General features: G+C 38.6%; 1 protein-coding gene across 2 annotated transcripts in view; it reads left to right on the top strand.

Annotated features, from left to right (window-relative positions):
* Positions 1-12322, top strand: part of TBC1D32 (TBC1 domain family member 32) — a 118316-nt gene that overhangs the window by 52841 nt on the left and 53153 nt on the right. For both annotated transcript variants that reach the window (XM_036317911.1, XM_036317912.1), the window contains exons 20-21: positions 2858-2976; positions 6926-7042. In XM_036317911.1, coding sequence (XP_036173804.1) covers positions 2858-2976; positions 6926-7042 — 236 coding nt within the window. The remainder of the gene's footprint in view (positions 1-2857; positions 2977-6925; positions 7043-12322) is intronic.

Genomic DNA, 12322 nt, shown 5'->3' with positions numbered 1-12322 from the left:
CCAGATTATTTATTCACTTGATTCTTAGATTCACTTGTTGATAGATGCATGTTTGTTGTTCATAATTTGTATCTTTACCTTTTTCTTCTTCTTCCTCTTCTTAAAGGATACCTTTCAGCATTTCATATAATACTGGTTTGGTGGTGATGAACTCCTTTAGCTTTTCCATTTCTGTGAAGCTCTTTATCTGACCATCAGTTCTGAATGATAGCTTTGCTGGATAAAGTAATCTTGGTTGTAGGTTCTTGGTATTCATCACTTTGAATATTTCTTGCCACTCTCTTCTGGACTGCATGGTTTCTGTTGAGAAATCAGCTGACAGTCGTATGGGTACTCCCTTGTAGGTAACTAAGTTTCTTTCTCTTGCTGCTCTTAAGAGTCTCTCTTTGTCTTTTGCTCTTGGCATTTTAATTATGATGTGTCTTGGTATGGTCCTCTTTGGATTCCTTTGGTTTGGGGTTCTCCGTGCTTCCTGGACTTGTAAGTCTATTTCTTTCACCATGTTGGGGAAGTTTTCTGTCATTATTTCTTCAAATAGGTTTTCAATATCTTGCTCTCTATCACCTTCTGGCACCCCTATAATTCTGATGTTGGTATGCTTGAAGCTGTCCCAGAGGCTCCTTACACTATCTTCGTATTTTCGGATTCTTTTTTCATTTTGCTTTTCCGGTTGGGTGTTTTTAGCTTCTTCGCATTTCAAATCTTTGCCTTGATTTTTGCGCTCCTCTGGTCTGCTGTTGGGAGTCTGTATAATATTCGTTATTTCAGTCCGTGTATGTTTAATTTCTAGTTGGTTCTTTATCATAACATCAAGGGTCTCATTAGATTTGTTGAGGATCTCATTAAGTTTATCAGCGGCTTCTAGACAGTTCTTGAGAGACCTTAAAAGTGTGGTTCTGAACTGAATATCCTCCATTGACAGTTTTGTCCTGTTTCTTTGTCTCCGCATTTTTTATGCTTTCTTGGTGCACCCCCTAGTGGTCTTTGTGTGCAGTCCTCCTGTAGTTAAACCTTGATTGTTGTAGTTAATACTGGGGGGATTTGACCTCCAGGCCAGCTGGCTGTGAGAATCAGCTGTGTCTGCAGTGGGAAAACTTCTGTCCTCTAGGGAGGTGCTAATCTAGCCTTTGCCTGAGGCTATCTGGCAAATGGCTCTGCGCAGGGCTTGGGTGGGGCGGGTGGGTCGCTCGGGCTCGGGATCAACAGGGTGGGCCGGAGAGAGCAGTTATGGCGGCTCTCAGTTCCGTCCCTAGGGGCTCTGCGTCACAGAGTCCCAGCAACCGCTGCAAACCTCGGAGAGAAAGCTGCCTTTGAGTTCCGACTGAAGCCAGACAGTCCCGCTTTTCCCGTTTGAGTCTGGGTCCCTAGAGACTCGCCCGGATCTGGAGCTCAGAATCTGAGACTCCCTCCCGATTGAAAGCACCAACTGCGCCCTCCGCCGCCAGCCCGCTCCGCGCGCACTCCGTACCTGAGTATTTCACTTCAGCACTGCGCCTCCTCTGAGTCTGGGTATGATATTCTCTTTCCTCCTAGTTGTAGAATTTCCACTCAGCCAGCCTTCCTGTGGTTCTGGATGATGTCCGTTCCATCTTTTAGGTGTGTTTTGATTTGGTTGTTCAAGGCAGCAATCTCCGGCATTAACCTATGCCACCATCTTGGTTCTAGGGGCCTTCCTTTCTTCTGCGCCTCCCCCTGGTGGTCAACGCACATCATCGCAAGCAATTGGTCTCTTGGTCGAACTCCCGCGGGGACAGTTTGCATAGTAGGCTTTTATATATATAGATATCATTTCCTCACTCCCCTTTTCCTCTTCCTTTCTTGAAAGCTTCCTTGTCACCACTTAACTTTCACCACTGTCTTTGCAGTTTGTAGTTGGCAGGTATTATCCACTGTGGATTGGATTTCTAAAAAGTTCAAATATTGAGAATTTAAGATGCTTTATCTTAAAATTATCTGAACCCTGAACTGGAGACAAGATGTAATCTCTACTAGAGATGCTGTGATTATATTTTTCAAGGCTTAGAGTTGGATCATAACGTCAGTGATCACTGTTGATTCTCTTATTAAATAAAAATATTTTTCTATAGCATATTTTAAATGTTTTTTGACTGAACTATTTTGAACTTCTTTCAGTATGAAACATGTTTCCTGGTAAAAGTTGTACTAAGCTGAATCACTTACTCTTCTATCTAGAATAAAATCCAATTTATTCAGTCCTCAGGGCACATTAATGAAAGCATTTGAAGACTAGATTTATCTCAGATTTCCTTGTTGGTTAAGTCATTAAACTTCTGAGCCTCATAATATCAAACTTTTCATGAGAGGGTTAAATGTAATTTTTCACAGGACAAAGGAAGGAAGACCAACAGCTTGAGTTCCTAAGATGTCCTAGGTACTATATTAGGAACCCTATAGCTACCCCATTTATACTTCATGGCAACCCTTGGAATTTTCTAAAGTCATGCACTGATAAGCTGTCAGCTTTGTAATTTAACTGTGATATTCTCAATTTCAGAGCCTATATTTTTCTTTTATACCTAGGGGACACTTTCTCCTCGAATGCCATTCCTATAAAATTTCTGACTTGATGATTTGATGTTCTGTTTTACATTTTTCCATATGATTCAGGTCTATAGAAAAATTACCTTTTAGAATTTAAACATTATAGTTTTATGTTAATAAGGTATAAAGTTATATTAACAATAGCAAATATAATATCTACCAAGGTTGTGTATTTCTAGAGGTTATGTATCTTTTGTCAATGTGAACCAATCTAGTTAGAGGGATAATTGTATCTTTCCTCCATAATCCAAAGAAATAGCATACTATAAATATGATGTAAAACAATTCTTTTTAGGGTTCATTAACACACTTATAACTGAGTTATGGACCAATCTGGAATGTGGAAAAGATGATGTTAGAGTAACCCATCCCAGAGCCACTCCAGTGGATCCTATTGACCAAAGCTGTCAAAAGGTAAGAGATGATTTGATTTATCTAATAATGCACAGATTTTAAGTGTATCTCCCAGAATTAATTTATCCAGACTTTATTTTATTCAATTACAATCAGCAGCCTTTCCTAATTTTCTTTCTTTTTTTCACTTCTAAATTGAAAAAAAAAAATCACAATGGATTTCGTAAATGGTAGAAATACTACCATTCTCTGTGAATTATTTTGGGAAGGATTTTTTTCATAATGTTTTTATTATACATTTTCTAAGAGTAATAAACACCAGAGCATGTTACAATACAAGAAAATACACAAAAACCCCTGACGCAAAAACCAACTGATCAAAATAAGACAGTTTTTTGCTCTTAAACTCAAATCTAATAGAAAATTGCCAGTGCCCTAGCTGGTTTGGCTCAGTGGATAAAGCGTTGGCCTGTGGACCAAAGGATCCCAGGTTTGATTCTGGTCAAGGGCACATACCTCGGTTGCAGGCTTCTCCCCGGCCTGGGGCCTGGTTGGGGCTTGTGCAGGAGGCAACCGATTGATGTGTTTCTCTCACATTGATGTTTCTTTCTGTCTTTCCCTCTCTCTTCCACTCTTTCTAAAAATCAATGGAAAAATATTCTCGGGTGAAGATTAAAAAAAAGAAAAGAAAATTGTTAAGATTATTTGAAGAAGGGGTAGGCAGAGAGAAGATGCTATCATTTAGAATAATGTGGCAAAAATACCTCAAACTCTTAAGCATCTCCACAATGTGCTATTATAATTCAACTAGAGGCCTGATGCACAAAATCTCTGCAAGAGTAGGCCTTCCTTCCCCCAGCTGCCAGCACTGGCTTCCCTCTGGCACCCGGGACCCGGGCTTCCCTCTGGCCGCCTGCAGGCACCGGGGACCTGGGCTTCCCTTGCAGCCCTGGCTTGGTCCGGAAGGACGGAAGGACATGTGGAAGGATGTTCGGTCTAATTAGCATATTACACTTTTATTATTATGGATGGCTTTTACATATCTAACATGTTCTCATAGTTTTACTAAAATGAAATGATGATTCCTGTCTTTGACTTTGTGATAGCCTGAGAAATTTTCATTCAAATGGTATCATAAAATTATCAAAATTAAAACAAAAAAATTCTGCTTTCTGTAGTGGTGGACTAGTCCCCTCCAGTAGAAAACACAACTCAGGAAAAATAACTTAAAAATAAGTTGATTTTTTTGGAATGGCAATAAACAGACAAGTAATGGAGGGGAGTCAATACAGATGAAGAGAATCGTACTGCTTGAGATTCTAGATTTAACAGATATATTTGTCCAAGGACAGGGATCAGTTTGTGCTCCACTGAAGGTTGCGCAGATATTAAAGAGCAATAATGAATAGTATGATCAGCTTTATGTTATGACTTCAACTAAGATAAAATTGGCAGACTTCTTAAAAATATGCTTACCAAAATGGACCTAATACAAAACAGAAAATCTAAATTGCTACATATTAGTTAAAGAAATTGAATTTGTTATCAAAAACCTCTGGGAACTCCCATTTGACCCAGTGATCCCACTACTAGGAATATATCCCAAGAAGCCAGAAATGCCAATCAGAAAGGATATATGCACCCCTATGTTCATAGCAGCACAATTCACCATAGTTAAGATCTGGAAACAGCCTTAGTGCCCATCAGCAGATGAGTGGATTAAAAAAACTGTGGTACATCTACACAATGGAATACTACGCTGCGGTAAAAAAAGAAGGGACTCTTGCTTTTTGCAACAGCATGGATGGAACTGGAGAGCATTATGCTAAGTGAAATAAGCCAGTCAGAGAAAGATAAATACCACATGATCTCACTCATTTGTGGATTATAGAGAACAACATAGAATGATGAAAAGAAACAGATCCAAAGACTGAGAAACAGCGATCTGGCTATCAATCCCCAGAAGGAAAGTAGGGGAGGGCGGGGGTAAGGGGAAGAGATCAACCGAAGGACTTGTATACATGTATATAAGCCAAACCAATGGACATGGACAACAGGGGGATGGGAGCATGAGTGTGCGGGGCGGGGAGTTTGGGGGTTAAAGGGGGGGGGGGGATGAGGACACATTTGTAATACCTAAACTAATAACAAAAAAAACCAAAAAAACAAAAAACAAACAAACAAAGAAACCTCTGGCTAAGAACACCAGATAGTTTCACCAGTAAATTCTATGAAATTTTATAGGAGATATAGTACACACATATTCTTTCAGAAAACAAAGGTAGAGAAATCAGTTTCTAACTTGTGTTATGAGGCCAGCATAACCCCAACCTGGAAATGAGACAAATGTTACCAAAAAAGAAAAGTACAGACTAATATTTCTGATGAATATCGACTTAAAAATACTTAACAAAAGATTATCAAATTATATCAAGCAATATCTAAAATGATTATTTATTATGATCAAGTGGTGTTTATCCCAGCCATTCAAAGTTCGGTTAGCATTCTAAAATGAAACTCTAATTCACCATATTAACAGAATAAAGAGAAATCTCATCCAATGATTTCAATAGAAGTGGAAACAGCATTTGAGAAAATTTAATACCCATTTATAAAACTCATCAGACTTAATCCTCAATCTGATAATGCTATCTTTGAAAAACATAAATCTTTAACTTTTCATGGTAAAATATTGTACCTAAAATTTGTTTACTCAATTTGTCTGATTCTTAAATTTTCTGAGTTTAGTAAAAAATTTAAAAAATGACAAGCAGGAAATTTAATAGTTACAAATTAGTACAGTTGATACAATACAAACTAACATGAAAGTATTGGCAAAATATAGGGCTTCTAGAGATGGATAGAGTTAATTGGAAAGTCTTCTAGAAAAAAAGGCTGTGAAAGCTCATGAAGTGCAATAATGGGAGGGTAGGAGGAGCATGTTCTTGGATAAGAAAAGTTTGTTTACATGGCAGTCACTTGAAAAAGACCACAGGGTCCTAGCTGGTTTGGCTCAGTGGAAAGAGTGTCCGCCTACAGGCTAAAGGGTCCTGGGTTCGATTCCAGTTGTGGGTTCTATCCCCAGTGGGGGATGAGCAGGAGGCAGCCGATCAATGATTCTCTCTCACCATTGATGTTTTTATCTCCCTCTCTCTTCCTCTCTGAAATCAATAAAAATATAAAAGAAAAAGACCACAGGCAGATTCGATTGACTGAAGTGGTGACTTCATGCTGAGGAATAATGGGCTTTTGAGACTGAGAGAAGAGAGGGTCAATTAGTAAAGTGCCTTGAAAGTCATGGAAGGGAGTTTAGATTTGATGTTTAGTGATGGGCAACCACTGCATGCTTTTGCACAGGGGATCCAAAGAATGAAACGTGCCTGAGAAAAAAATGTTCAGGTTGTCTTGAATAAGGCAAAATGAGATTGGGAGCTTAAAAACTTCATGGAGAGATTAATTGGGAAGATTGCACCAGAAAATGAGCTGATTTTGATAGGAAAAGCCATGGCTTTAAAAAATTAATCACAATTAGGGTAGTTGGATTTCCAGTGAATGTAGTTAAAGGATAAAGATGGCTTTGTCACCTAAGCGAAGGATATATAGAATTTATTTTCTTGCTCCAGAGACTCTAAGTAGTATTTTCTTATACATCAGATATAACAAATGCAAAGAATGAGAAATATGGATCATTTAATATTTTTTTTTTCTCAGAACCACACTTTTTAAGAGATACATGATATTTTAAAGTATTTTCCAACTCTCAAGGTTGTTCTATTACAGTTGTTCTTACGCGTTATCAACACAGATTATTGTTAATGTTAACTATTTTGTTCTTATCATATATGTATGTATTTCACACTTATGTGGATTAATTTGGTTTATTTAAAAAATTCTTGCAGTCATACTACTATAAAACTTTATACTAATGATTCTGTGGATGTGGTTGAAAAAAAATGAGCCATTTAAATGACTTTTCCTTCTCCCCCCCCCCCCCCCCCTCTTCCCCCAGTCTTTTCTAGGGCTGGTGACCTTGTTATCTTATCCTGCTATTTATGAGCTGGTAGGCAATCAAGATCTTCCTAATAAAGCAGAATATTCTCTTCGTGAAGTTCCCACATGTATTATTGTAAGTAATTTTCTTTTAACTTTTCCCTTTTATAGATGATATTTTGGAGATTTGTAGTGAAAAAGCAATTTGACAGAAAAAAAAATGACACAGAAAAAAGGGAACACTATTTAATGGCATTTAAAGATTGATTTACTTACTCATGGAATATCAGTTTCTGAATTATCTGCCAATGGAATCTTTGATCCAGGCCACCTAACAGTTGCAACACCTATCAGAGTGAATACAATGTTAACACTCCCCAAGGAAAGAGATTTGGCACAAATAAAATATGTGTACGAATGATTTTTAGATGACTTATCATGTTATTAGTCACACCAGTGCGGCTCTCTTATTGGGCTGGGATAATTAGGAATAAGCAGTATTTGAGGAGTGCAATATGTTTTCTCCTTATATTTTAATGAACTACATATTAACTGCCCCATGAGGGCAGTATATGCATATTTATTTAATTTGAGATTTATTTCATAATCTTGCTCCCAGATGGGCTTGTTTCAACCATCCAGAGATATTTAGTTCCTCATCTTTGGGTAAGTTTTTGGATTAACACACATAAATATGTATATATTCATTAGTAAATAATTATTTGGTTAATACTGAAATTCCATTATTCATCCTTACTTTTTATTTTTCTGGTCACTTGTCCTGTGTGGTGGTGTTTTTTTTTACACAGTTTTGCTCTTATAAATACTTTTAATTCTTGTTAACTCTAAACATTTTAATTTTTTTAAACTTTCTCTACTTTGGGAAATTTTTGATAATTTATATGAATAAAATATAAAAATAGGTACTTCTTTCATTCAGCTTTTATTTTATATTCTCTGTTCCTTGAAGTGTGTCAATTTTGACTTGTGCTTACTTGCGTCATTGTGTTTCTAAAGTAGTTTTATAATTAGCCATTTATGTGCCCGTCTTTCCTTGAACTTAATTTACCACCTTGCGGCATTTGGCACAGTTGATCCAGTCCTTATTGTCACTCTCCTCTATGATTGTGGTACTGCTTCTGGTTCCCTTCAGACTTCTCTGGCCTCTCCTGCGTGGTCTCCTTTCGTGGACTTCTCTTCCCCTCTGTCTTGTGTTCTCCATTGTGGCTTTATTGGAAGGCATTACATAGTGTAGCTGTTACAAGTTTGTTTTCTGAAGCCAGACTGCTTGGATTAGATTTCTGGTTCTGCCCCCTAAAAGCTCTGTGACCTTGGACAAGTTAGACCTTAGTTTTGTCCTGTTAAAAGTGAGTAATAACATTCCTATTTGAGGGTTATTGTGATAATTACATGAATTAAGTGAAACATAAAATGTTAAATCACTGCCTGGCAGGTAACTGCTAAATAATTGTTTGCTGTAATTATCATTAGTAAGCTCTTCTTCTCCAGATGGCATTCTCAATGGGAGAAGACATGGGACTACCTGTTACTATCTCCCCTTGTATTAATTTCCTAGAGATTTCATAACAAATTACCACAAACCAGGTGGCTTAGAATAGCAGAAATGTCTTCTCTCACAGTCTGGATGCCACAAATCCGAAAGCAAGAGGTCAGCAGGTCCATTCCCTCCAAAGGCTCCAGGGCAGACGCCTTCCTTGCCTCTTCCAGCTTCTGGGTGCTGCAGCATTTTGTGGCTTGTTGCTGCATAGCTCTACTCTCTGCTTCTATTTTCACAAGGCCTTCTCCTCCTCTGCCTTAAATCTCTCCTTGTCTTTCTTGTATAACCCAGGATGGTCCTAATTTAATTTACTTACCTCTGCAAAGACCCTTCTTCCAAACAGGGTAACAATCATAGGTTCTGGGAATGAGGACATAGACATATCTTTTGGGGGGGTGGGAACAATATCAGGATTTAACTCACTAACCCTCCAAACAGAAGAGGGGCATTTTCATCCACCGCTCTGCTGTACACTGAATATTCAATTCTTGTGTTGAAACCCAATTCCCCAGGTGATGCTGTTTGGAGGTGGGGCCTTTAGGAGGTGATTAGTGCTTTATAAAAAGAGACCCCAGAGGAATCCCTTGCCTCTTCTTTTTTTCTTCTTCCATAATTACAATTTTATTTGCTAAAACTGAGGTCCCTTCATGCACAATCATGCTCACTTCTGCGTTAGGCCCCTTGCCCCTTCTTCCATGTTAAAACATAACTGTCTATGAACCAGAAAGTAGGCCCTCATCAGACACAGAATCTTCTGGCACCTGGATCTTTGACTTCCCTGCCTCCAGAACTGTGAGAAATAAGATTTCTATTGTTTATAAGGTACCTGGTCTGTGGGATTCTGTTATAACAGCCAGAGTGGACAGAGAAACTCCCCGCTTTGAATAATTCCAAGGAAGCACCTTCCTTAACAGACCAAGTTTGTTTATGGATGTTTAGGGACTAACCAGTCACAAGCCACTCCTAATTGTGCAGGTGCAGGGATATTGGCATTATGATTGACCACTCTCACCCTTCCTTTGGCCCTTTCTTTTTTTTTTTTTTAAACATATTTTATTGATTTTTTACAGAGAGGAAGGGAGAGGGATAGAGAGTTAGAAACATTGATGAGAGAGAAACATCCATCAGTTGCCTCCTGCACACCCCCTACTGGGAATATGCCCGCAACCAAGGTACATGCCCTTGACCGGAATCGAACCTGGGACCCTTCAGTCCGCAGGCCGATGCTCTATCCACTGAGCCAACTTGGCCCTTTCTTAAGTGAAAAGGGTCACTTGGCCCTTTCTTAAGTGAAAAGGGTCAGATAGTACACACATGGTCATTGAGACAAGTGTACACAGAGTAGGCACTCAAATGTATTATTTATATAGAAGAGATATTCCTCTTCGTTTTTCTAGTCTTGGTCTCATTTCAGCCTAAGGCTTATTGAATATATTCTCAAGCTGGATGATATCCTTTAAAAAAGACAGTTTCAGACTATTTTTGTGAATCCCAAGCCTTTCTTGTACTCGCTTGTTGCTGGGAAGCTGCTGATTGAGGAGGCTGCTTCCCTGACACGTGCTGCTGTGCTTAGAAACTGAAGTTCTCCATGAGGCAGGCTTCCCGGGAGTTGTGTTCTGTTTCCTAAGTGGTGATCCATCAATGCAACCCCCTTTGAAGAAGAAATTATTTACTGTAGCATTTGTTTTCTGAAAATGCATTGTCACTGATAGATGGCTGTAATCTATTCTTCCATTAGCTTGTTGGTAATACATTCTATATCTCTTTATTCTTAGAGTATCTAGTACTTAGATTCAAAGCTAGAACTTTGGAGTCACTAGGTATCATTGACTATCAAATAGTCTGAATTTAGTAATCAGATGACTGCTCCAGTTTCAGTCACTTGGACCAGTACCCTATGAATAAAGAGAAATCTATAATAATCCTTTCAGAAACGCTATGCACAGGACTAATTGGCAGTCTCCTTCCTCTCAGACAAAAGAAAGCTAGTGATACATGATCAATTCCAGATCACTCTGTGAAGATTTACTATGGAAAAAAGTGATAGTAGATCATTTCTTAAACTTTATAATATTAAGCACTAAAAGTGTGGACCTATTTGAACAAATACTGTGTAAAGAACTACATAGCATACAAGTTTCTCCATGTGTCTACTGCAATGATTACTTACTTGGTAGTATCCAGGTGCCTGGGCAAAGTCAAGGAGATCTCTGCGGCTTTGTCACCAGAGCTACATCAGGGCTGTCAGAGTGGGGAAGTTAGTAAAGAGAGGGAGAAAGCAGTGGGGCAGGAAATGAGAATATAAATATGAAGCTGGGAATATGAATGAATTGTATTCTGTCACAATGTTTGAAACAAGGAATGTCCAGCTAAAGCAGCAGACAATAATGACAGATTATTTTAAGATCTCAATCTTTTTTATTCTTGACTAGAGGCCCAGTACACGAAATTCATGCATTTGGGTGTGTGTGTGGGGGGTGTCCTTCAGCCCAGCCTGTGCCTTCTCACAGTCCGGGAGCCCCCCCCCACCCCCCATTGATTTCCTCGCAGAGGGAGGCCCCGCCCACCGCCGCTGGCCAGGTAGCCTGCAGGGCGATCCTGGGACGATGGCAATCACATCGCATCTGCCTTGGTGGTGCCAGTCAGTGCTGGGTCGCCACGGCGCCTGTGACCCAGGAGGGACCGAGAGGTCAGCAGTTCAGCCCGCTTGCCAGTCCCTGCCCACCCAAGCCTGCTGCACGCAGCCTGGCGTTCGGTCATCTGTTTGGTCATTTTGGACGTTACGGACCCTGGCTCTTTATATATTAGGATTATTAGGCATTTATTTAATATTTGATGATTGTAAGTTCTTGTGCTAATATTATTGACACATTTTTTACAAGATATCTGTAGAATGGTAAATGCATTCCTAAGTATTAGGTATAAACTTTTACTAGGTAAGTTTACATACAATCTGGTTTTTACTATGTTTTGATCAGTATTTTTAAAATGTGATTTTGAACTATTATATCCTCCTAACAAACTCATTCCCTGGCCTATTGTTTATTTGATAACATTTGTTCTATCACCCACATAGACATCAGATATATATGTGACTTTACTCCCTAGCAAAACCTTCCTTCTTTGCCCTATTGGTCACAGAATTATTTTGATTTTAAACACACTGGAGGGAAGCAAGTTTTTTGGTGAGGAAAATGAGCAATTTGAGAATCAAGTGTTTGTCTATGAATAAATTTCTTAGGCCTGAACCCAAAGATATATACAAAAGGAGGGCATTATAGGAAGAAAGGCTTTTATAGAGTGCTCAAAATTGTGTGGTAGGCTGAAATTGTCGATGTTTGGGACAACTGGTGGCACGTAGTCATCAGGTTTTCCCTACATGTGCATCAGTGATGTTTATGCCTGGCTACCCACTGCAACAACTTGGAGAGCTTTTAAAAGAATTTTAATGCCAGAATCATACCCCAACTGATAATAACTTAGTTTTTCTAGGATAGAGCCTGGATATACTATCTATCTATCTATCTATCTATCTATCTATCTATCTATCTATCTATCTATCATCTATCTATCTATCTATCTATCATCTATCTATCATCTGTCATCTATCTATCATCTGGTTCCCTAGGTGATTCCAATGTTTAAACAGTGTTGGAAACCACTGATTTACATAGACAGAGATTATACATTAACAAAATCTCAAATAGTTATTAGATAAAACTATTCAAATCTGTTAATGCTTTGCATTTGAAGATTTCATATTTGTTTTTCAAAGTAATTTACATTTTTAGCAGTTTAATCAGTATTTAACTGGCTTCATAAGCTAGAATCTATAATAGTAAAAGTGTAATATGCTAA

Source organism: Myotis myotis, unplaced genomic scaffold (genome assembly GCF_014108235.1).
Source record: "Myotis myotis isolate mMyoMyo1 unplaced genomic scaffold, mMyoMyo1.p scaffold_m19_p_7, whole genome shotgun sequence".
Classification (NCBI taxonomy): domain Eukaryota; kingdom Metazoa; phylum Chordata; class Mammalia; order Chiroptera; family Vespertilionidae; genus Myotis; species Myotis myotis.
Note: the sequence above shows the minus strand (reverse complement) of the source record. Positions and strands in the feature narration are given on the sequence as shown.